The sequence below is a fragment of the Mus musculus genome, chromosome 3 (genome assembly GCF_000001635.26).
Source record: "Mus musculus strain C57BL/6J chromosome 3, GRCm38.p6 C57BL/6J".
Lineage (NCBI taxonomy): Eukaryota > Metazoa > Chordata > Mammalia > Rodentia > Muridae > Mus > Mus musculus.
In genome coordinates, this window is record NC_000069.6 from 115,932,881 (window position 1) to 115,958,115 (window position 25,235).

The 25,235-nt window shown below is 43.2% G+C and overlaps 2 protein-coding genes and 1 pseudogene across 3 annotated transcripts in view; 2 read left to right on the plus strand and 1 right to left on the minus strand.

The window, feature by feature from the left end:
• The window catches only part of Dph5 (diphthamide biosynthesis 5), a 46,246-nt gene extending 44,765 nt beyond the window's left edge, over nt 1-1,481 (plus strand). The window contains exon 9 of the transcript XR_003954378.1: nt 559-1,481. The gene's annotated coding sequence lies outside the window, so the exon portion shown is untranslated. The remainder of the gene's footprint in view (nt 1-558) is intronic.
• A 4,611-nt stretch (nt 1,482-6,092) lies between these two features.
• Slc30a7 (solute carrier family 30 (zinc transporter), member 7) overlaps nt 6,093-25,235 on the minus strand; it is a 68,442-nt gene continuing 49,299 nt past the window's right edge. For both annotated transcript variants that reach the window (NM_023214.7, XM_017319686.1), the window contains 3 exons: nt 23,991-24,081; nt 21,172-21,321; nt 6,093-13,831 (listed from right to left, as the gene is read on the minus strand). In NM_023214.7, coding sequence (NP_075703.1) covers nt 13,784-13,831; nt 21,172-21,321; nt 23,991-24,081 — 289 coding nt within the window. In that variant the 3' untranslated portion in view covers nt 6,093-13,783. The remainder of the gene's footprint in view (nt 13,832-21,171; nt 21,322-23,990; nt 24,082-25,235) is intronic.
• On the plus strand, nt 10,223-11,384 carry Gm6649 (predicted gene 6649; annotated as a pseudogene).

Sequence of the window (25,235 nt, forward strand, 5' to 3'; positions counted from 1 at the left end):
TGTGGTGGCTGTGGTCAACCTTCCAGCATGGACCAGAGAGGAGCAGATGAGCCTCACCCCAGCTTAAGAGTGATCGGATAGCCATGGCCGACCAGAGGAGGGAGACTGAGTTTGTCTAGGAGTGTAGTTCCTGGTGGGTTGCCCATGCTCCAGTAGGAACGACATACAAATCAGACTCTGGTTATAAGAGGCAAACAGAAGGCAAGCTGGGAAGGGTTGTGGTGAATGTCCACCGGAGCTGAAGGTGCAGAGCGGGAGCCAAAGTTGCTCAAATACATTGTATGCATTTATGCAGTGCTGAAAAATTAATATATCTTTCATTGTGAAGATCAGTCTGGTTGCATAAAGGAATTCCTAGAGCATTGGATGTGTGGTCAAATGTTAAATCCATGTTGAGTGTATTGAGGGTATTTACAAAAGATCCACTGAAGGAGGGAACCCTATCCTCAATAGGGACAGTACCGTAAACCTGAGGTCAAGACCAAACAACGATGGGGAAAGGAGAAAGCGAATACTCCAACACCAGCATCTTCCTCTCTTTTTCCCATCCACCAATAGGTGAGCAACCCACCCCATGCCGCCAAGGACAAGGAGCTGGTTCTGCCACAGCGCCACCACACCGTGTAAGCCAAATAGAACCACCCCCTTCTTTACATTGCCTACTTGAGCAATGACGAGAGTGACTCAACACTGCCCAAATGACCTCCAAACTGGCCTTTTCTTTCTGCGTTCTCACAGTATCACACGTGAGTTCTCATTGTTCGTCTCTTACAGGTCAGCTCTGGAGAGATTGACTGCCTCTGTCTCGCTCTCCCCAAACACTGCTAGCGGAAGACTAGATGTAAGGTTGTTTATAAAGGATGTCATTTGCCACCCTCTCAGATCACAGATTGTAGTAAAATGCAACTTCAACTCAGTTCCTGTATGCTCATTGCCTTTTGGAGACAGGTGGCACAGCGCCCCACCCTTTTGACCTTTTTAGTTTTGGGGCAAATGTTAAAAAGAGGTAGTGTGCTTCCTTCGCTTCTTTTTGAAGCTGTTTGCTTTCTAGCTCCTCCACTTTTCCCGTACATGATAGCAGAACTTTACTGGCACTGCAGTGAGGCCCGTGGGAGTTTGACTGCAAGTCTTCCATATGGTGTGGATAGTCTGGAGTTTATCCCATGTGGGAAGAATACAGCCATTCTTCAAATATCTCTTTTGCACTGAATGCTTTATCCTCTTTCTTGATCTCTGATGAATCTGAGAATAGGAGTGTCGGACATTGCTTATCCCACAGTCGCTGAGCTGTGTTCTGTTTCTGTAGTTTCTTTCTTGAAATGGTTTTTGTGTTCTGAATGGGTAACTTTTCCTGATCTGTCTTCACGGTTATTGACTCTTGCTTCTTCTATACTGCTATTGAGTTCATTTGATATGCTTTTAAATTTTTTCTTATTGTCCTGAATTTTCATCTTTTTTAAAAAATAAAATTTTGATGTGCATACATGTGCTATTATGTGAGTTATCTGTAGGAGACCACAGGGACAGAAAAGGATGTCAGATCTGCTAGAACTGGAGTTACAAACCACTCTGAAGCCATCCTATAGGAACCAGTCCTGGGTTCTCTTGAAGAACAGTAGCTGTTAGCCACAGAGCAAGCTCAGCCCTAGTCTCCAATTTCTTTCATTAGTCTTTGTTGCAGGGTTATTTGTTACTGTGCAGTTGTGTGTTTTCATAGTGGCTACATCAAGATCTTTATTAGCTTACTCCAAAGCTCACGTGGTTACAGCACTTGTTCAACTCCCCTGGGATTTAAACTGGACGTTCTGGATATCATATATTAGGTCCTAAGTCCTCTAAAACTCTGTGGTGAAGTCAGCCGTTCTGTTCTCAGAAGCAAGCAACGTGGTGAAGGGCAGGGTGTGAGTGCTTGTCTGTCCCTTCTGTACACTGGTCAAAGACCGCAGGTCTGGCCCCGTGTAGTTTGTTCTACTTAGTCTGGAACTTGGGGAGTTGGATAGGGCTTTTTTAGTTTGCTAAGTAGGATCAACATCAAAGCATTAATGAGTTGAAGGTGATCCTTGGAGTTCATAAATTACTCACATGGTTCTTCTGGGCTCTGTGCCCCTCAGTCTCGCCCTACCCCACGGTACCCTGGGCTCCCTTTCCCCATCCCCAGCCAGGAGCCTGGCAGTCTTACTACTCTTCAGTTCATCATCTCCTGAGTGGGACTGCACCCTCACCTATGCAGGAGAGAGATTAGTTGTCTTTTTGAAGCCATAGCTTTTCCAATAAAAACTAAAATCTGCTCTTTCCAGGAGTTGACACTTCTGTTGGTTTCCGTAGCTGCTGGCTATCAGCCACCACAGTGCTGTGTCCGACAAGTCTCAAGCTAACAGATGTGTTAACTTAGCCTTCTGGAGTCTTCCTAAGCCAGTGCGACCTTTATACTAATTACTCGTCAGGGGAAGTAACATGACATAGAGAATTCCTGTAAAGTCGAACATGGTGAGCTAGCTCACTGCCTAGGGTGAGGACGTAAGGCTATCAGATTGTCCCTAATTTACTTAAAAATTTAGATGATCACATTTCTAAAAGTTAAAAAAAAAATGGCAAGACCAAAGTGTGGACACTTTGCCCCTTCCTAGAAATGGGAACAAAACACCCATGGAAGGAGTTACAGAGACAAAATTTGGAGCTGTGACGAAAGGATGGACCATCTAGTGATTGCCATATCCAGGGATCCATCCCATAATCAGCTTCCAAACGCTGACACCATTGCATACACTAGCAAGATTTTGCTGTAAGGACCTAGATATAGCTGTCTCTTGTGAGACTATGCCGGGGCCTAGCAAACACAGAAGTGGATGCTCACAGTCAGCTATTGGATGGGTCACACGGACCCCAATGGAGGAGCTAGAGAAAGTACCCAAGGAGCTAAAGGGAACTGCAACCCTATATGTGGAACAACAATATGAACTAACCAGTACCCCGGAGCTCTTGTCTCTAGCTGCGTATGTATCAAAAGATGGCCTAGTCAGCCATCACTGGAAAAAGAGGCCCATTGGACTTGCAAACTTTATATGCCCCAGTACAGGGGAACGCCAGGGCCAAAAAGGGGGAGTGGGTGGGTAGGGGGTTGGGGGGGTGGGTATGGGGGACTTTTGGGATAGCATTGGAAATGTAAACGAGGAAAATACCTAATTAAAAAAAATGGCAAAGTTGTAATTATAATTGCCATGAAACTGTATTTATGCTTATATAGAAATATGATTCTATTTATATAATGTTACACTTTAAAAGATAATATGCCTTGCCAAATTCAGGAAATACCATTTGGAATGCTTTTAGCTTTGTATTGTCTTATTTTTAATCTTTAAAAATTTTTTTTGATGTGCATATGTGTGCAACTGTGTGTTATCTGTAGACCACAGGGACAGAAAAGGATGTTTGATCCGCTGGTTTTAAGTTTAGCAATAGCTGGCTTACAAACAAAACAAGGTTCATCTTAGTAATTCATTCAATACTACTTTCAAAGATTTAAATTTCCCATTAAAACATTTTTCGTGTTGGGTGTATGTATGTATGCATATAAAGTATATGCTCACATGTGGAAGCCAGAGGACACTGGGTCCTTTGACTCAATTATCCAACTATTCCTTTGAGACAGTCTCTCACTGAACTTGGAGCTAGTTTGGTGGTTAATGAACCCCTGCGAGCCTTGTCTGTGCTGGCATTCTAGCCACCAGTGGGCCATGCCCAGGTTTTTACGTGGATCCTGGGATCTGAACTCATGACAGCATGCTTGTCCAGCAAACCTTTTATCCACCAAGCTATCTCGCCAGCTTGTTTTTTCTTTTTCTTTTTTATCCATAGATTTTGGCTTCCTACTGTGCTGGGCTATATCCTTCTAGTGGTATGGATTCATCAAGTTCCTAGATATACTTGTCTATTTAAATGTTGGTGACACAAGCAAGCATGAATTTCATGGTAGCCTTATACTTATTTTAATGTGTATGGTTGTTTTCTTGTACACATGTCTGTGTACCACATGCATGCAGTACCCATGGTGGCCAGAAGAGGTCACCAGCTTCACCGAGACTGAAGTTACACGTGGTTGTGAGCTGGGTGTGGGGAACTGAGCATTGATCCTTTGGAAGAGGATCACTGGTAGATTTTTTTTTTTTTAAGGCTTGGAGATAGGGCCAGTCGAACTGACAGTGTTCAAAAGAACCATCAAAAATGTTAATTTACTATTTCTCCCTTGACTAGAATGCAAAATAGTAAATTGCTGATATTGGTCCCACCTGTTATGTTTGCTTGTCCATCTTCATTGTTTCTCCAGTCTAGGTGAAAAGCATGCTTATTGCTACCCTGTGAGAAGTACAACAAAATTACAAAACACAAACATTTAAGTTTCCATAGGGGTTGGAGAAGTAGCTCAGTGGTTAAGAGCATTGGCTGCCCTACTCTTCTAAAGGCTCTGAGATGAAATCCCAGGGACCACATTTGGCTTACAACTATCTATAAAGGGGTTCAGTGCCCCCTTCTGGTGTATGGGCAAAGCACTTGTATATATAAACAAACCCTTAGCTGGACCTGGTACATTCAGCAGGCAGAGACAAAGACAGAGAGGCAGGTGGATCCCTATGAGGCCAGCCTGGTCTACATAGCGAATTCCAGGACAGCCACCTGTTTAAGATAAAAAATTAAAAAAATCCCAGAGTTCATAGGAAGTTGTGTTGTGGCAGCACTATATACCAGGGATTTATACACCCCCTACCAATCAAACCAAGAATGTAGGCTCAGAGTTTAAAACAAGAAAGTAATAATGATTATTTTCAGATTAGACTAAAAAAAACTTAGAAGGGGGCAGTGAGAAAAAGAGCCAACGTTCTGAGCTAGAGAATGCAAGTGCTCGGGGAAGCTCACCTTGGCAGCCAAGGTGACACAGGCAGGCTTCTGGGGAAGGAAGCAGACTCCTTTAAAAAGCAAGATTGCTATAGCAGTGAACTGTAGAAAACTACTTGTGTCAACCCATGTGAGAGATGAAAAGGTTATAGCAACTTGACAGACCACTGTGGCCTTGGACTCGGAGGCTGATTCTAGGAAACAGACAGGCAGACCTTCCCTGACCTAGCCAGTCACCGTGCAGCGAACGGCAGGGCCAGCGAGGCGAGCAGGAGGGCTGTAGAGCAAGCGAAAGGCCAGCCCAGCAGATTGCTCATGGTCCCGGCCTGCCCAGGGCCAGGTCTTTCTCTGGTGGTGGAAGGGGCTGAAGGGGGAAAATGAGCAATACTCAAAGGCGATCCTGTTTTTAGTCAAGTCCGGGAAGCCAGTAATATTCCTGGAAAGGAAAAGGTGATTTCAGAAGATTGGAAAGGAAGGGTCCAGACTTGGTGTTGGGAGGCTAAGGAAGGAGGTGGTGGCGTTTCAATTTCAAGGATTCTATAAGGAATTCTGCATTAAGCAGTCACTCCAGAGCAGTTTGGATGGGAGGACTTTATTTCTGTTCTGACTTTTATGTTGGCAAAACATGTACAAAACTGGCCAAACAGAAGTGAAACCAGAGTACTGGGAGCTGTGTAATCTCAGACAGAATAAGCACATATCCACTCTGAAAATGCAGGAGGCAGCCGAGGCTGTAGCTACAGGACGGGCAAGACTGACAATTGAGGCTGTTCTGATAGGCTTCCCTTTGACAAGATGGCATGAGAGTTTTCTGGAAGACAATTTTTTCATCTTAAAAATTATTTATTTAAAAAATTATTTATTTATATTGGACTGGCCTTAAACTCACAGATGCCCACCGGCCTATACCTCCTTGGCATTGAGATTAAAGATGTATACCGTCATACTTGGTATACATACCCTGGAAGGGTCATGTATACTGGTGTCATATGCAGGGTCAGCTTCATGTCACATAGGTCATCAATAGAGGGTGGGATAAGAACAACTCAATGCTAGTGGCAGTCTCAAAAAGGAACACCTTACATGGATTTGAACTAAAGGAAGAGGCTCTGGGCAATGGAAAGACACCTTAGCATCTCTCCTCTGAAAATTCTGTAAGTGTTCTTTTTGGTCCATTCAACTCAAGAGTCATGACTCAGGAAGACTTTTACACAGAAATTTAATTGAAAACAAAATTTCAATACAGCTGTTTATGATCATTTTCAAATACACTGCGGTTAAACAAAGTACATATGTCAATGTGTGCAAGTAGAAAAGGTGAAAGATACATTGTGGGTTTACTGTAGTGCATGTGGGCAAGTCATAACTGTTCATGGCAGCATTTTCAAACCATCCAGGTTTTATATGTGACATTCCCAACCTAGCCTTGTAATGTAAACATTTTTAGAACTGTTTTGAGGCATCATCTTCATCAAGGAACCAACCCCAGGTCCAGAACTGGCCACATGTTTTTCAACCATTACAGGCAGGGAAGTGAAGTGCTGAGCGGGTGGGTGTTTAGGAAGGTGAGATTGGGAAAAATTTCAGTCACATTGTTTCCAAATTAGGGGAGAAAATATAGACAACATATTTGAAGGGAAACAAGGACAAGAAAAGTTAAGTGAATTCGAGGGACATTTAGATCACGTAATACCCATGTGTTTTCATTAGAAGCACCTTCAAGAAATACCTCTGAAAGAGTTCTGAGTGACAAAATATCCAGGGAGAGTTGATAGTCCTTAAAGAAACAGCAATATGGCAATTCCCCACCCAAACAACCCCCAGCATGGCTGTACCCAGTCCAGAGGGTCCCAGTACACAGGCTCGGTTGTGCCGGATCCCAACAACATGGACAGTGGAGAGCAGACTGAGTAACTCGGTACCTGGGGGGAAAGGACAAAGTCAACAGAAGACCGGTCGGTACAGAAATCCACAACTGCCAAGTACACTTTCTGCAGTGAGCTGCAGCTTCGGTCTGTGCCTGCTACTCTCTACTAGGAGTTCCTCGTAACTGTTTCACGAGAATCTTAACATACCCCAAGGCGTGGGGGTATAAAAGCATATGCAACCATTGTTTTTGTTTTTCATGCTTTCCAACATCGTAATCAGAATTACAAATTCATGTTCAAAGCTGTGGGAAGGCACAGGCTTCTATTTATGAAGTAGATTTCTTCCATTGACAAGGTTTAAGTAAAACACAGTGTTGTAAATCAGATACTACTTAAAGCTGAACATCGATCTGTGCTTCTTGGCAGGTGATGCCCCCCACGATGGTCCTGAGGGCAGGCACTCTGTTCTTCACGCTGGCGCAGTCAGCCAGTGAGCAACGCTACCATGACTTCCAGTGAAAGTTTCCCCTAACTGCCTTTTAGAGGGATGTAAGGAGCACTAGTGCCATTTCCCCCAGCATGGGCTTGGATCCGTGACCAAGTTACAAAGCAAACGTCTTACAGCACAGGAGGAAACAGTTTGGGGGCAGTCTGTCAGTATCCCCATAGCAATGGCATCACTAGTGTCCACTGACTTTCCAGAAGCCTAACCAGATCAGCCACAGCTTCTTGGATCTTCATAGTGTTGCTGACGGGCTTTTAAAAACACAGTCACTAGAAAAGACTGAATTGCTACTGTACCACAGACTTTTCCCAGATAAGGATTCCTTCTCCGTGCTAGGAGGATCACAAACTAGATTTTAAGATGCTGTCAATCATAAAATCATGCAAAATTCTCTTCATAAAAATGTGAGTGAGAAACTGAGCAAAGCCACATAAGTACCTGGATATATCAATACTTAGCACAGGAGACCTACCTTGTTTTCTGTGTTATCTGTGCAGTTAGGAAATGGCTAAATATAAACCAAAGATGAGTGCATCGCTGAAGCCCCACCTATTTGACATTTCAATGGAACGGCTACGCCTCTCTGTTACATTTCTGCGAACACTCCTGATAGACAATCTTTGTCTATCTAGACAATCACTTTGTCTTGATTCTAAGTTAGCTCTGAATCACTGAGGTGGCCTCTGGAAATCACTTCCTAAGAGTGCTTCATGGAACTTGAACTGAATGCTCTTCAGAGAATAAAAGAGTTCTACTGCACCCCTGCTAGGATTCTTATGGATTGGAAAATAATGTGTTTCAACAATGGTGACTTTCTGTAGAAAGAAAAAGAAAAGCTTAACTTGGCCAAGGTAATGCATTTACAGAGTCAAAGGCAGTGGCCTAGTATTTGCAGTTCTGATTACAACTTCAAAAATATACCTGACTGAAATAAAAGATGTGCTCCATACATCTACTGTCTCATTTTGCACAGCTCTGAAAAGTTTTAAAGTAAAAACACTGTCCAGTGACTGAAAAAGTATGTCACGCAGGGCTGAAATGGCATGACTGGTGAACCAGCCTGATAGCCAAAAGGAACCAGTTTATAACATCTAAGCAAAATTAGGAAAGGAAGCCAGCATTAAATGGACTGAGTGTGGGCAATTAATAAAAATTTATTCCCAAGTTCAAAGTATCTAGAGAACATTTTTTCTTTTTTCAAGTCAAGAACACTGGTTTTAGAAGAAAAAAATTACTATAATTTATTCCACAACAAATACTTTGGAAATAATCCAAACTTAATTATACACGAGAAATGAGACAACATTGTACATCTAAAGGGCCTTAATGAACCAAAACTAGAGGTCAGAGTTCTTTATTTACAAGCCACATTTAGTCACATTTACAGAATGGCAATGTCGCACGGGAGCAGCACAGTACAGTGTAAAGAACTCTCGACTGGATGATCACATTTGAGCCTTGGCTTTGCCACCACTGATCCCTGGAATCTTACTGTCTCTCACCTGACACTGAGAGGTGGAAGCACAGCGCTCCCAGCAGCCTTTGCTCAGGTGTAAAGTTCTATCTTAAGCAATGCGGTACTCTCAAATCCCAGCATCCTACCCCAGGTTGGTTCCCATGTTACCATCGTAGAATCATGACAGTTCACACCAGCTACACTGGGAGTTAGCGATGTGGCTGCTCTATAGAGGCATACGGACATGGCAGTATTTTGGTTCCTGGTACATATTTGTAGGTTCTTAAGTATCTAGATAAGGAGAAATCAAAATGATATCTGTGACCATGTTCTTATGCCGCCACTACAGAAGAGGGTGGTGACAGAAAGGGAAAAGTAGCCTCTACATGCTAGATACTGTCCTCCAGAAAGACAGACAGACAGGCTTCAAAAGAAGGAGGCTGGACTTAGGTCAAGTTCTTCATCAAGTAGTACAATAGATTTTAAAAAATATACCGAGCTGGGGATGCTTAGCTGGTAAGGTAAACTTTCCCGGAACAATGTAGGCTTGTTATTCAGAGGAAAAAGAAAAACCTTTGGTTATTCATAGACTGGCAACTGTACACTCAGATTGGCTTTTTGTTTAGTAACAATATTAGCCTAATGTTAAGAGTATTTGAAATTTATTTTATTACCATAATCAGACGGTTTTTCTTAGTAAAACCACCTGCTAGTAATACATCTGTATGGAGGATACTAAAAGACAAGCTTTTCTTTTCTGTGAAAAGTGTTTCTGTTCACATTTAAAAAAAAAAAAATACGTACAGCCCCTCCTGGGCGGCGGCGGCGCTGGTAACCAAGGTAGAAAACGCTCAGACTGCAGCTTCCGTGACTCCTAGGGATGGCGGCAGCTGCAGCAGGACCTGCATCGTCCCAGCGCCTTTTCCAGAGCTTCTCGGATGCTCTGCTCGACGGGGACCCCCAGGCAGCGTTAGAGGAGCTGACTAAGGCTTTGGAACAGATCCCGATGACACACAGTATCACTGTCAGAGAGCTTATTGTCACATTCTTCCTGGGAAATACCGTGATGGTATTGCCAATGTAAAGAAGTCTCTTGAACGCAATCCAAATGATTTTACTGCTATCCTGCGGAAAGGGATATATGAACACCTGGACAAAGACTACGCTTCTGCCTTAGACACATGTGCAGAAATTAGACAGTACAGGTACAAATCTGGACATCTGGATTAAAAGATGCCGAGAGATTCGGAATGGATCAGAATCTCAAGTGTCTGCATCTCAGAGGACCCAGTCAATAATCAAGTGTGACCGGTATCAAACCGAATCTCAAGCAATCACTACACTTATGATCAAGAATGTTCGGAAGAATGATGTATATGTGGGATCTTCAGAAAGAGTTGTCTGCTTTGGTGAAAATTCCTTCTGGAGAAGACTACAGTTTGAAAGTGAGGTGGCTTCACCCTATAATACCAGAACAGAGTACATTTAAAGTACTTCCAACAAAGCTTGGCGATCCGGCTATATTTCCTGCTGTTACTGTGGAACATGTTCCTGGTGCTAATATTCTCAATAGTTATGCTGGCCTAGCCTGTGTGGAAGAGCCTAATGACATGATTACTGAGAGCTCATTGGATGTTGCTAAAGAAGAAATCACAGATGATGACGATGACAACATCACCCTTACAGTTGAGGATTCTTGTCATAATGGAGATGAAACAACTGAGACCATTGAGGCTTCCGAGGCACTCCTCAATATAGATTCTCCCAGCCCTCCTGTACTGGATGAAAAGCGAATCAATAATAATATATTTAGCTCCTTTCAAGAAGACATCGTTGCCCCAATCACCCATGTGTCCGTCACATTAGATGGGATTCATGAAGTGATAGAGACTTAGCAAGTGCAAGAGACAAATGCAGACTCCGCAGGAGCCTCCTCCCAGAGCAGCCTAAAAGAAAGAAAGGAAGAAAAACAAAACCACCACGGCCAGATTCCCCGGTGACTACGCCAAATATATCTGTGAAAAAGAAAAATAAAGATGGGAAGGGAAACAATTTACCTTTGGGAGTTTTTACTGGCTCTGCTTCAGGACACAGCTACCTGTCCTAAGTACATCAAATGGACACAGTGAGAAAAGGGCATTTTTAAGCTGGTCGATTCTATAGCCGTGTCTAGATTGTGGGGGAAGCACAAAAACAAACCTGACATGAACTACGAGACCATGGGGAGAGCACTCAGGTACTATTACCAAAGAGGTATTCTCACAGAAGTGAAAGGTCAGCGCTTGGTGTATCAGTTTAAAGAAATGCCAAAAGATCTTATATACATAGATGATGAGGATCCAGGTTCCAGCATAGAGTCTTCGGATCAGTCCTCATCGTCAACAACCACATCAACTTGGAATCAAGCAAACCGATCAAGAGTATCTTCAAGTCCAGGAATTAAAGGAGGGGCCGCTACAATTCTAAAGCCGGGGAATTCTAAAACTGCAAACCCCAAAGATCCGGTGGAAGTTGGACAGCCCTCAGAAGTTCTGAGGACAGTGCAGCCCTCACAGGCTCCCTATCCTACCCAGCTCTTCCGGACTGTTCAAGCTGTCCCAGAAGAGGCAACCATAGCCAGCACCATGCAGGAGGAAGCAGCAAATTCTTCACTTCCAAGTATTAGTTGAAGAACAGTAACCAGAGTGCATGGCCGTGGGAGGGCATCGCTGCTAGTGGGGCAGGATGCAGAAGGCAGAGGGCATGGGAGGTCATCGATGTTAATGGGGCAGGATGCAGAAGGCAGAGTGTTTGGTCAACATTGTTTCAGGAGCAATATTATATCAGTTTTCTTTAAAAAAAAATACATACAGGTATGCCTACATTTAATTAAGCAAAAAATGTCAAAGCCAACCAGATAAATGGCAAGCTCTTGGAACAAAGTGCAAAATCAGTTTCACATCAGACGTATTCTATGCCTCATCAAAGGGACCAGCAACGCTCATGGGTTTGTGCACTGAGCGCCTCGTTAAACAGAATGACACATTTTGACAAAAACTTCACTTAGAACTAAAAGCCCAGTGGAAAGCAGATTTGGTAAATTTCAGGCACAGCATACAACACCACACATACAACGCCAACAATTGCCAGGACTGGCTTGTAACACGTCCCTCACATCTGGAGTCTCTGCCTTCATCTAGACCTTCATCTTCAGCAGTATGCCCCAAGCCACAGACTATTGTGGGGTATGTCAGAACAGAAATGAAAACGGAGGACAGCATCAGGACCATTCCATTTGCACTTGCCCTCCTGAAAGACTACAGCACTTGTTTCAGTCAAACACAATCTACTGCAGGGAATCTTAGTGTTAGAACTGCCTGCCAGAAAGCAAATAGGCTTTGAAATTACTCCTTGATTTATAAAAAGGGCTCCACGGACATTGTGTAGCATTCTACCACCGCTTAGCGCGGTATAGCTCTGCTAATGCATAAATTGTTGGTCAGAAACAGCAGGAAGGTACTTGAAAACTCAGTCACATATCAACAGTAACTTCTGCCACCTTCCTGATAAAGTGCCTGTCACTGATCTACACTCTTAATATTTTTGCATGGCAAGGCTTTTAAATTTTTGCTAACAAAATCAACTTACTTAAACTAAAGTAAATATTTATTGTGATAAGTGAAGTACAATCTGAAAATGTTCACCCAAATTGCTTATCCTCAGAAAACACCAAGAATACTTGAGTGTTAAATACTTGAGATGACACCTGTCATCTCAAATGTATTTGTAATTTATGCCAGGGTCTCTGTGTAGTCCTGGCTGTGCTGGAACTCACTATGTAGATGAGGGTGGCCTTGAACTCACAGAGATCCCCTGACTCTGCCTCCTGAGTCAAAAGTGGATCACCACTTTTGCTGGAGTTAAAAGTGTGGCTCACCATGCCAATCACAATTACACTTCTCATATACCCAGGACCCTGGAAAATCAACCATTGTGAGACGCCCGTGTGAGGATTTTTTTTGTCACCAAATTGCTTTCTAGTAATAATAGTTCATCCTCAATCAAATGTTGTCCTAGACTTCCTGGAAGTCATTGGTATTTGTGCAAACAAAACCAGAGAGCCACACTGTGCTAGGTGGCCCTGGAGGATATGAAGACATACGATGGCCCTGGCACCACTCTTTCTGCCACCCAAGGTGCTCTTTCTTGTCATTAACAGAATCTAAACAGGCAAGGAGAACTACTGGAAAATTTACCATAGACAGGTGAAGGTTTTCATACAAATCTGTTATGTAGCAGATGGTTTATGTCTAAATAAGTTCTTCTAATGTATTTGCATTTTTGAAAATAGGCTACAAAGTAACTTAATGTGATAACTGGATTTTTTATAAAGCAAAATAAATCTATGTTGGAAATACACAAAGACAATTATGTATGTTACTAGCAAGTCTTATTTTGTACAAATTACAGAATACCCATTTTTAAAAAAACATACACATGACCTTTGATGGTACATTTCTATGCTGGCAAATATATTTCTGATACAAAGGCACTTTGAAAACCCAATATGGTTTGGTTTGTAAGTTTGCAAGGTACAAACTATTTCTACAAACATATGATTACACTGAAGAACGTCAACAACTGTGACATTACATAGAAAACAGACTTCTTTTTGTAAAAACAACACTGGTTTTATGGGAATAAAAGCAGTGGTTTCCAGCAGCTTTAGTGAAGACATTCAGAAGGTTGAAGGCCTCCAGTCTGAATTTCTCACTGGCTGGGTGGGATGATAAGGATGGGGTGAGTGTGATCAGCAAGAACCCTCAGCGGGGAAAGATAACCCAATACCCTAGAAGGAACCCAGAACCCTCAGCAGTCAGAATGGCTTGAAGGGAAAGCACACAGGCAGCAGTCTGGGCAGGATCCGGCTGTGACACCGCTCGAACACGCGGCTGACTCTACCTGCGTCCTTGGTGCTTCTGAGTTGTAGTGGTCGTGTCTCTGTTTCAGAGCACTGGGTAGTACAATGCTTTGGACTGCACAGTACTGGGAAAGTTTGGTCCTCAATCAGTTTCCTTCCTTTGACTACATTGCCGCAAAGTCAATCTGTACATAAAGCTGTCTCACTCCAGCCTGGAAAGTTAGAAAGAAAAATTACAACATCAAACCTGAAAACCTGAAACAGATGAACATTCTAGAAAAGTGGTAGGAAAGCAAACAACACCTCATTTGTCTTTAAAAATGGAATTATTTTTGTCTTTTGCTTCTAAGAAACTATCCATTTTCATTGTAAGTCGTCAAACTACTACAGGAAAAAAAAATGTGTGTCATTAGCCACATGGCCTGCGTATGCGCCCTTAGATGGGTTTATTTATGTGCCGCCTCTGTTAGAGGACACGACAGTGCTGGATTAGGCAGCCACCCATTCAAACCAGCTCACCACGGGCTATATCTTCCCATGGCTTTTAAAAATCACAAGTGGCAACTGCTTACTTATTTTACACTCCGACTCCTTCAGTCTTGGCCATGAGCTAGCTACTCAAGGGCACTACTGTCTAAATTGCACCCTATTTCTTCTGTATTATCAATTTTATTCTCTCAACTAGGTCATTTTTATTAGTGATCAAACACACTATAATTTCTTTCACTGTTAAAAAAAAAACAACTTTAAGTCACCATCCCTGCCTGCCTGGTGTAGTCTCAGTGTGCTCTTGTGGACAGCCAAACTTCGCCAAACCTGCTCATGTTTACTGTGTCTAGTTCCCTCGCTCTTACAGCCAGCCAACTCTTAACACCTCTCCCCACCTTCTGCAACTACCTGCCAAGCAAACTTCCAACTTGCTCCTAGTGTTCCACAGGCAGCTCTCAGCCCTGATTATCAGAAACAGTATGCAGTACCAGTGTTTCAGTGCCAAACACCTCCCTGTGATGCTTCCAGAGAATGTTCACTGGTCATTCATGTGTCAGACTATCACAGTCAGTCTCTTTCCTGGTTTCTTCTATCTTAAGCAATAAACACTGGCATATCAAAGGCTTTTAGTCTTCACAGTCTACACTAGTTCTCTACTGATCTCTGCAGCCAGCCTGTAAGTCAACTTCTGCATGTCTTCATCCCTCCATGTCTGCATGTCCACGTGGGAACTTGCATGACAGTTCTACTGGGGTCATCTAGGAAACCTGCTGACCTACTGCTCTTTCTAAAGAGCTTTCTGTTTCTCACATCCAGTACCCAACCTACTTGTAAAACTTGGTGGCTTTCCCTCCGAAATAACTATCCAAGCCAGAACTTGACCACTTTACATGTGTCTCCATCATTTTGAACCTACCCTAGCCAGTCAGCTCCTTTCTAGATTTTGTCAATGCCCCTTGCCTGGCTTTCACATTTCTGGTTATTCTTAGTATAACTAGAATAGTAAGGACCCTGTGTGCCCCTCACTGTTTACCAGTTGATCTCACTTAGCCCTCCATGGCACCATGATGCCACGGGATGTAGCTCCTGCCCTCCAGTGTGCTCAGTGTTACTCCTCACCCTTTATTTACTCCCTCAGCTATGCTGCCCTCCTGTGAGCTCCTTATGGCAGCCACAGGACATTCCTGTCACACTTCATCCAGATATCAGGGCTGAGGACAGCCATTATACAATTCATTCACATCTTAATCCGACAATATTTATTTTTGCATTTACTGTTTTCCAAGCAATAGTCTCTCACCTAAGAATACAAAAGACAGGGAAGAAGACATTTTAGGAAACTGCCTTGTTTTCAGAGTTCATATTCTATCAGGGGCCGGGAGAGGAAGAGGTAATGAAGAAGAGAATGTCGGATGGTGAGAGCATAGAGGAAACACAGGCAGACTGCTTAAGAGGAGGTAGATTTCTCAGACACCCCAGCCTTCTCCTCTGTCACTCTTATCCAAACACCTGCACACTGTCAAGTCAGCGTATGAGCGCTATACTCTGGAAGCACCTACACTGTACACTGTCCCTTCACATCATAAAGATTACTGATTCAATGTGATCATTATTTATGTTCTTCTACTATAATGTAATCTCTCCAAGAGAAATATATCTGTCTTCTTTTACATTCCAGACGCCCAGAACCTTCAGTAATATCTGACACACAGCACATGGTCAATAGATATTACTGAATGAACTAAAATCCTAATAATTTCTTTCTTTCAACCAAAAACTACTTTTAACTAGAAATAAGAGGGGGAGAGGAAAAAAAAACCAAACAAGATTGCTCTTGCCAATACTTTACAAGGAGAGACGCTCAGTGGCGGACAAGAGGTTTCAATATGACCGTATAATAGCAGTTGTTGGGCTCCTCAAAACACCCATTTCTATTATGGATTATTTTTTTCTGGAACTCAGGGGGCAGGGTTCTGTGCAATACTGATGGATGTACGAGATAGTTTTAGGATTTAGCTAGCTTTAGGACAGGAGACAGCCTAGGTTGTCAGGACAAAAAAAACCAAAACAAACAAACAAAAACCCAAAAAACAAAAAACAAACCAGCCTTTTGCCTCTCCCCCAATAGCCTTCCTACAACAAGCTACAACATTTGTTACTTAACTTACAGAAACCTGAACTGGTTACTACTTTGGCTGACAGACTCTGGAGAAGAACATAGCATTTATTTATAGATATTTATTGTATCTTTTCCTATACATTAAAACCAAAGCTGAGGTTTCCTCACTGTGAAGCAGTGTTGATTAACTCAGCCCTATCAGTTTGCAGGAGTTTTGTTTGTATTATCTAATATTTAACAAGAGTAGGCACTGTTGTCGAGATCCTGTGTGACTGTATGAGAAAAAAATTCACACACTACAAAGGCTGTTACTATAAATTATTCTGATTTATTACCTGTATATGATTTGATTAACTCAGTCCAGATGGCCCTGAAATGACTGAGGAATTAACTATTCTGAAAAATTCTTATCCATGTAATCTTAATGGAAAATAAAAAATATTCCACAAACATATTGTACAATATCTTTTCTTTTTAAACAAAATTGCTAATGCAAGTTAAATGGACAAACAGTTGGGCTCCTTTTATTGCCTGCCATTTTCCTTACCCCAGTGCTAACATAATGTGGGGAACACAGTAATAAGGAATGAGTAGCCCAAGGCGATGAGAAGGAAAGAGAGAAACAAAGGGGCTAGATAAATTATCTTTGCATAATCATGAGTTAATTACTCAAACTGGTATCAGTCCCTCCTGGGGATAGCAGCTTTCCGCCAAAGCTCCATCCAACAGCAAAGATAAAGAAGCCATGTGAGAAGTCATTTGCTATATCCACCTGTCCCAGTAGAGATGGGCAGCTTGGTTCTCCAAATCCTAGTGTTCATTTCAATTTCCTTCAAAGTAAAGAGAAAGCCAAATTTCCAAGAAATCTTCTGGCAAGCAACCTAGTCCCTGATACAAAGAATCTAGAGTTGAGTCACAGGCAAGCATGGCAGCTATCCCAGAAGTCTACCGCGTCAGTAGTCCACAGCTTCTTGAACGGGAAAGGTAATTAGTTATTTAAACCCTTCTAAGTTCACTGGCCCTGCCTCCACCCCAAAATTAGCCTGGTACTGCAGGCTTGGGCTATCACCACGCAATACTCATTGTTGTGTAAAGAAGTTACAGTTAGAAAACAGTCAGGAACATGACTATAGAAATTGTTGTTTTACTTGTATTTTCTATGGGCCAAAGCCATACATGTTTTTGTTTGACATTTTTTGATGGAACGTGTTAATCTTTATCACTTTAGAATGCAAAGGAGGGGCTAGAGAGATGGCCCAGAGATCATGAGCACCAGAGGAGTCATGTTCAATTAGCATCCACATGGCAGCTCACAACTATCTGTAACTCCAGTTCCAGAGGCCTTCTTGTGGCCTCTGCTGACACCAGGCACACATATGGTGCACAGACATACATGCAGGCAAAACACCCACACACACAAACATTTTTTAAAATGTTGAATGAAGTCATGTAAAACCATCTTACTTTTCCATGAAAGAGACTACAGAATTAATGAAATGTAACTAACCATGACTGAATTATAAGTCAAGAATAACAATATACCAGGTTATCATGGCGCCCCTGTTATCTCAGTGCTCCAGAAGCAGAAGCAGAAGCAGAAGCAGGGGCAGGAGGATTGCAGCTTTGAAGCTGCCCTAGCTACAGAACAACTTCAAGGCTAGCCTGGGCTACCTAGTGAGACAGTGGGAAAAACCAAGAACTGAGGATACAGTTCAGTGTTTACTTAGCATCCCCAGACCACCACCATCAAAAACAAAAAATAATAATAATAAAAGGAAAGAAAACAGATCTGGTTTCTTTCTTAGAACCCACCCTGTGGTAACTGATCCATTAATTCCTGTCGCAGTACCTGTCACTGTCAGGAGGCACCAGCATTGCTGCTGCTGCTGCTGCAAGCCCTGTCACCACCACCAAGGAGTCAACGAGCACTGGCACTCTACAGTGTAATGTGCAACACAAACCTAGGGGTGCAGAAGACCCAGGGCTGTCAATCAGCCTCCTGAACGTTAGGTACATACGACAAAGTAAAATAAGAGAAAGATGGCCAAGAAAGTGTCTGCCGAGCAGGCAAGCAACATCAATACTCAGTGAACACTAAAGCCCATTACAAAAAGGTTAAAAACAAGTTGGCAAGGGTAGAAAACCAGAAACGAAGTCAGAGAAGGGGAGATGACCCTTTCTTCTGTGTGTATCCTTCAAGCAGACAACACAGGCCTGAATGAGCCACTGGTCAGTCAGAGGGAGGCTTCTGAACACAGGAGGCTGGAGGAGGCGGAGGCTTCTGTAACTTAGAGACTCTGACTTGTGTTTGGGAGGAGGCTTTTTAATTCCTTCCTGGATATAACTGCTCACTTCTATTTTGAGGTCAGAGAACAGAGCACAAAAGGCAGAAGCAGGAAGCCAGGGGCTCAGGATGCTGGGGGCTTAGGACTTAGCAGGCACCATGGGGAGAGAGAGCAGGGACAGGGAAATGAAGGAGGGCTCCGCCAGGAGAGAGTGTGGAGGAGGTCTGGCTGTCTTCTGTGCTCTGGGTAACCAAGTAGCATAATGAACCCCAGGCATATTCTAGATCTCTGAATATATTTAAGACTTTTTTCTTCAAACATCACTTCTAACGAAACAGAGCATATTTAAAAATTCAAGGTTGTAATTTTAAAATTCAAGGTTGTAATTATAACTGTGAAGTATACCGTGAAAAGATTAACAAGTGATCATGGCCAGTTTAAAACAAAAACTTTGGACCACCAAATTGCTTTCTAATCCCGAGCCTTACTTTCTGTTCTGTTTCTAAGTAAACACAAAAAGCAAACTTTCCATCCCTCCAGGTATCAACTGGTAATTTCGAAAACTATTAGGTGTAGAATGAGGAAGACTCTGACTGACACACAGGGAAACCTAGGGCCTGAGCACTAGGCTACACCTAGCTGGTAACCCCGGAGCCTGAGCACCGGAGCGACTGCGGCAGCTCCTTTCCCTACACTACACGCCTGTACACAAGCCCATTTCTTTAGCTCCTTGAAAGAAATGAGTGACCTGGAAAATGGAATTACCGAGGATGATGATGCCCCAGAGTTCTAAAGTCACCACAGACTTAGCATCCGAGTACTAAATAATAGAACCGTACAACTTTCTGATTTCCATTTCTTTCAATTCAAAGCCCATCTCTTCCACTCTTAGGGTCAGCTGTAAGGGAGACAAGCAAAGTTCAACAAATGCAGGAGAGACTCAGCAGCAAGTTCTCCTGCTTTAGAACCAAGACCAGAAACTTTCAATACGAGAAAGCATCGGTGTATTTAAAAATCTGATCTAGTTACTTCTGTATCTGTTCATTTTGTGTGGTTGCTTGGGGAGGTCAGGAGTCAATTCTCTCTTCCTGTCCCTGAGGTCAGGTCCCCAGGCCAGGCAGCAAGGCACTTTACCTGCTGAGACATTTCACTGACCTGAGGGTCACGATTATTTTCCCCTCCAAAACAAAACAAAAAACAGTAAGTGAGAGGTTTCAATTTGACAAATGAGAGTTATGAGTAAGATGTAACTTAAAATACGAAGTAATTTAACAATTTACATTTCATGAAATGAAATTTGTTACAGAAACCCCTGATATTTACTCATGCAACAAGAACATTGCAGAAAAAGAAATAAATTATTTAACTGTCCTATTCTAGTATGTGAGAACTAAAATAGATTAAAATCATTAGGCATAGGAATAAAAGTTATTTTAGAGATGTGACCCTGCCCCCTTGCTCTCCTGTGTGTGGTGGGGAATGCGTTTGAGTATTCTCACAGCTAGCCTCAAAGGACTCTCTGGTAGCTACAGGGAATGGAATCAACTAGTCAGGACCTTAGCTGATAAAAAAGGCTGAAAATATTCAATGCCCAAATACAGTTTCTGAAACAGACGAGGCAGCTGAAGGAACTTTAATATTTCCTGTTTCTAAAATCCAGGTTTGTGCCTCAGGAGGCCTCCCTGTGGTCCGAGATTACAGTCCAAGCAGCCCGGACAGACAGTGGCTGCTAGCACAGGTCACAGAGTAGGAAGCACATTCCTTTTCACTGGGAACACTGCCTGAGTGGCAAAGCCATTAGCATCAGGGTGCTCAGGAGTCCCAGGAGGCCCAGAGGAGGCCCACAGGAGGCTCATAGGAGGCCCACAGGAGGCCCAGAAGACCCACAGGAGGCATACAGAAAGCCCAGGAGACCCACAGAAGTCCCAGGAGGCCCACAGGAGACCCACAGAAGCCCCACTTCGAGGGCAGCAGCAGCACTAGAAGCCACAGGATGAGGGAGGGTGGTAGTCTGGAGAAGGCAGCCTGCAGGTTACTGCCACATTGTTCTCCTTGGCCCTGAAACATGGAGTCCGTATGAGAAGAATTTAGACATACTGCCTGGGCCTCCAAGGTTTCATTATGAAAGCCACGGTGATACACATTTATATAGATGAGTCACATTTATATACTGTGTCTTCTCAGAAAGCTGCTAAAATTCCAGACAAGTAGAATCAGCGCACAGTATTAACTGCATCAAAGATTAGGATTATGTAAAACCTAATTAACATTATATCTGTCAGTAATTCATTCATAAGCAACCTAAGCATGTGTGTCTCTCATCAGGAGGCAGAATCTCTCATTTATGTAATGCCTTGAACTTAACTAGAGTGCGTATTCTATTCATGTCTGAAGATGTGAAGGCAGAGAAAGAGAAATATGTACGTAGTGACATTCGTAACAGAAAAGTAACTCTGCTTAGAGGAATGTTTAGACTCCAGCCAACAATACTAACTAAAATAGAAGGCCCTAGATCAAGTCTAAGCTTGACTCTGACTGAGAGCATTTCCTCCTTTACTTTAGTAGCTTCTATATTTGATATGTTAGTTATAGGATTTTTAAAGCTAGCAAGATACAAGGAAATATACGTTTCCTAAAAGAGATTTCTAACAAGTCATACCTGAGTAAAAATATTATGCGTTTGGCTTAAGATCCACCTGGCGTCAGCATCAGGGGCTACCACGAGCTTCAAGGTTCCCACGTAAACATCAGAACAGAGTGTCCAGAAGTGCTGTTCTTGCAAGTTGTAAACTCCTTGTAACTGTTGCACCTGAAACACCAGGCAGACGTCAGCATGGAGAACAAGCCGCCTCCCACCCAAATACGATTATGACGGGAGACAGAAAGGTGGACTCGACCACCTACTTAGAAGGACAAATGCCTATGGAGTACTCAGTGTGTTCCAGGTGACCCTGAGACAGGTTAGGGTCAGAGAATGAATGAACACTTATCGGAAGTTCTAATTTTAACACATCAGTCAGAGCAGTGCAGGCAAGCAATGGAGCTAGAAAAGAGGATAAACCAGGCCACAGAAGTGAGCGGAGGTAAAGGACGGAAATCAACACATGCTTGGGAATGAGAGAACTCGTTATACAGAAAAGGCTCCTGGAGAAAAGATTAAGAGGCTAGAGGGACGTTTGATCTGTCTGTCTGTCTGTCTATCTGTCTATCTACCTGTCTGTCTATCTATCTATCTATCTATCTATCTATCTATCTATCTATCTATCTATCTATCTATCATAAAGACACAATTTTGAATACAAACCCAAAATGGATTTTGTAAATGGAAGAAATAGTTATTTTTCAGCTCCACAAACTCTGTTTCTGGCTCTTTGCCCTGTGCTCTGGGTCTGGAGGTGAACACAGAGCTGAAAAGAACAGACATGTCCTCTGCCACTGTCCTCACCACAGCCATCTCAATGCTGCAGACGCTCTTCCATCCTCAGTACGCGCACACACACACACACACACACACACACCCCGCCCTGAGATCCCAACCCGGGGCCTGCACATGCTGGCTAGCACTCTACCCCTGAGCTACTTCCTTGGCCTGACTTGAAATCCTTCAGTTCTCATCAGTGTCCACCATTCCAAATGTGTGACTTAGCTGGCCTTCTCCCTAAATGCCTGTTTGGTGTTTCAATTTTAATACATTACAAACAGAATCTCACTTTGGAGTAACTTCCTATTCTCACCCTTTCCTCCCTAGCCTCAGCCTCAACAGCTGAGTATTCTATATCCAACCTGTGAGACAACACCCTTCCCCTTTACTAATGCAACCCACCTCCAAAACTACACCCCAAATGTCTTTTGCCTCCGTCTTGCTGCCAATGACAGTTGTCTCAGGCAGCTTTTCCCAAAACATGTTCTCCACATAGGACAGTCACGTTACATAGGACAGTCACGTTACATAGGACAGTCACGTTAAAGCACAGGAGTCACTGTGTTCCAGGGCTTCCCACTGAGTGGGAGTGATAGAGTCTGAGCCTCTTCGGATGACCAAGCCCTCCGAACATCTGGCCCCTGCCTCCTCTCCAACCTTCCAATCACTTTCCCTTTATTTATCATGCTGCAGCCACACAACCTGTTTTGCTGCTCTCCAGATACACAAAATTAGTTCCAACCATAGCTGCCTCACATTAGCGGTTTTCTTTTTGCCTGTAACATTCTTCTCGGGGATTTGAGGATTTGTACATGGCTGGACACTTGTGTCCTCGGGGTTTCGGTTTCCTTGGCTATGGCTCCCTTGCTGAGTCTGACAGCCGTCCATATCGACCTTGCTCTCATTTCCTCTCTTATGGCATCCCTGACACTCCCTCACCATCAACAGGACCTAACACTGACTTTGTCCTAGCCAGGCTGTGAGCACCACCATGTCTCCAGTACTGTGCAAGAGAATCTGACTCACAGTGGATGCCAGAAAGACAAAACAAATACAACATAACAAACAAAAAACATCCGGAAAACACCCGGAAGGCTGGAGAGATGGTTCTCGGTTAAGAACACTGTAGCTCTTCAGAGAACTGGAGCTGAGTTCCCAGCACCCACATCAGGCAGCTCACAACTTCCTGTGAGTCTAGCTCCAGGGGCTCTGACCCACTTCTGTGCTCAACAGTACCCACACACAGGTGGCATACATACACGGACACACACATACACATAAATAAAATACATATTTTTAATTACATTGATATAGCGGTTTGAATGAGAACGGTCCCCCATTCAGAGGCTCATATATAGGTGTGTAGGCCCATATAGGTGAATGCTTAGTCACCAGGGTGTGTGATCCATTAGGAGGTGTGGCCTAGTTGGAGGAGGTATGGCGCTGTTGGAAGAAGGATGTCACTGGGAGTTGGCTTTGAGGTTTTAAGCCGTTTGTGTTTGCGTGTCTGTGTGTCTGTGTGTCTGTGTGTCTGTGTGTCTGTCTGTCTGTCTCTCTCTCTCTCTCTCTCTCTCTCTCTCTCTCTCTCTCTCTCTCTCTCTCTGGGCAGGATGTAGATCTCAACTGCTCTTCCAGTGCTAAGCCTGTCTGCATGCCACCATGCTCCTTACTATAACAATAACAGGCTAACCCTCTGAACGGGATGCAAGCCCCAATTAAATAAACGCTTCATTTATAAGAGTTGCCTTCCTCAGGTTGTTTCTTTACAGCAACAAAACACGGACTAAGACGGCTGAATATAGACTTGTTTCATCTGTTACCCAAACTCTATGCTTTTTAACAGCTCAATTTCTAGATGAAGACGGTGTATACATTTCCCTTAGTAAAGTGCAATATTTTCTAATGAATTCACTTGGGCATATACAAATGACACTCATGGTCACTATGCAATCTTGAAAGAAAGATTAAATTATATTCACATGCTACCCATGTTTATGAAAGATGAAACCTTAACAGTTTGGAAAAACCATTATAACCCAATGCTTTGCACAACTTACCCTCTGATAGCACTGGGGAAGCGTATTTTCCAACGAGGGAGGAGTTCTTTGCATTAATATTCCAACAGACTCTCTTAAAAGTGGAATAACACTAAGAGGGGGAAAACAACTTTATTAAGTCACATTTTAACAATCTCTGTTTGCAAGATGGTAATAATATACTTCTTTAAAGAACAGAATGCAATTATTTAGAATTTCAGGAAACAATAATCAACTGGTCTTTGTTCTACATTTCTCACAGAATCAGTAAGCTATTAAAGGAAAGGAGCCGGAGAGCCTATGTCTATTAATATAGTGTTGATCCATCCACTGTTTCTTAATCTGGTTATATACCAGTCATAGTTCTAAAAACTGTGTGTGTGTGTGTTTGGCGTATTCATGCGCCTGTGCTCTGGGTACCCAGGAAGTATGACGAGGGCTTCAGATCCTAGGCTGTGAGTTTTCAGTCATCTAATAAAGAAGTGTGCTCATAACCACAGAGCAGAGCCCATCGCCCAGCCCTGTACACCACAAGATTCATTCTTTAAAAGTGAGAGTAGGTGAGTGAGGGCACCTGGAAGAATGGAGTGCAAGGCTGGCCCAGGAGATCACCGCCTAGTGCTCAAAGTACCGCTTTAGGCTATCTGGATGACTGTCCACAAGCTTGTAAGCAGCACAGTGGCTAGGGTGGTGGCTAGTGCAGTGGCCACGGATCCAGCTAGATACAAGAGTCACCTAGAAGCCAATGTGCTTTCAGCTTTAACAGCCTGACATCAGAATACCTAAGGAAGGTCCATGTCTAAAGGTCTGCAAAGCTCTGCAGGTGATTCGAGGAAGCCAGAGGGTGACACTCTGCTCAGCTGTTGGCTATAGACTGAGGGTCGAGGTCAGAAACAGCTTCAGTGCCTTTCACAACTAAAGCCACTGCACACTTTTAGTTTTATGCAGTCTCTAAATGTCAAATATAAAATCCTCGTGGGAACAGCTACAGGAGGGGACTTCGGGAATTCGTACCTGGCATCCCTCAGCACCTCACAGAAGAGTCAAAGTGGAACTGTACCTTAAGGATTGACTCATGCTGTCTCTGAGAGAAACACTAATGCAGACCAAAAGGAACAGGGGCTCACCATCACATTCACAACTGTGCCTAAAGGATTTGTGATATCTTTGCCAGGTAAGAAGGAAGAGGAACTACTAATGCGTACTAATGCGGACCAAAAGGACAGGGGCATTGTCTTGCTCACCATCATATTCCCAAGGAGGCCT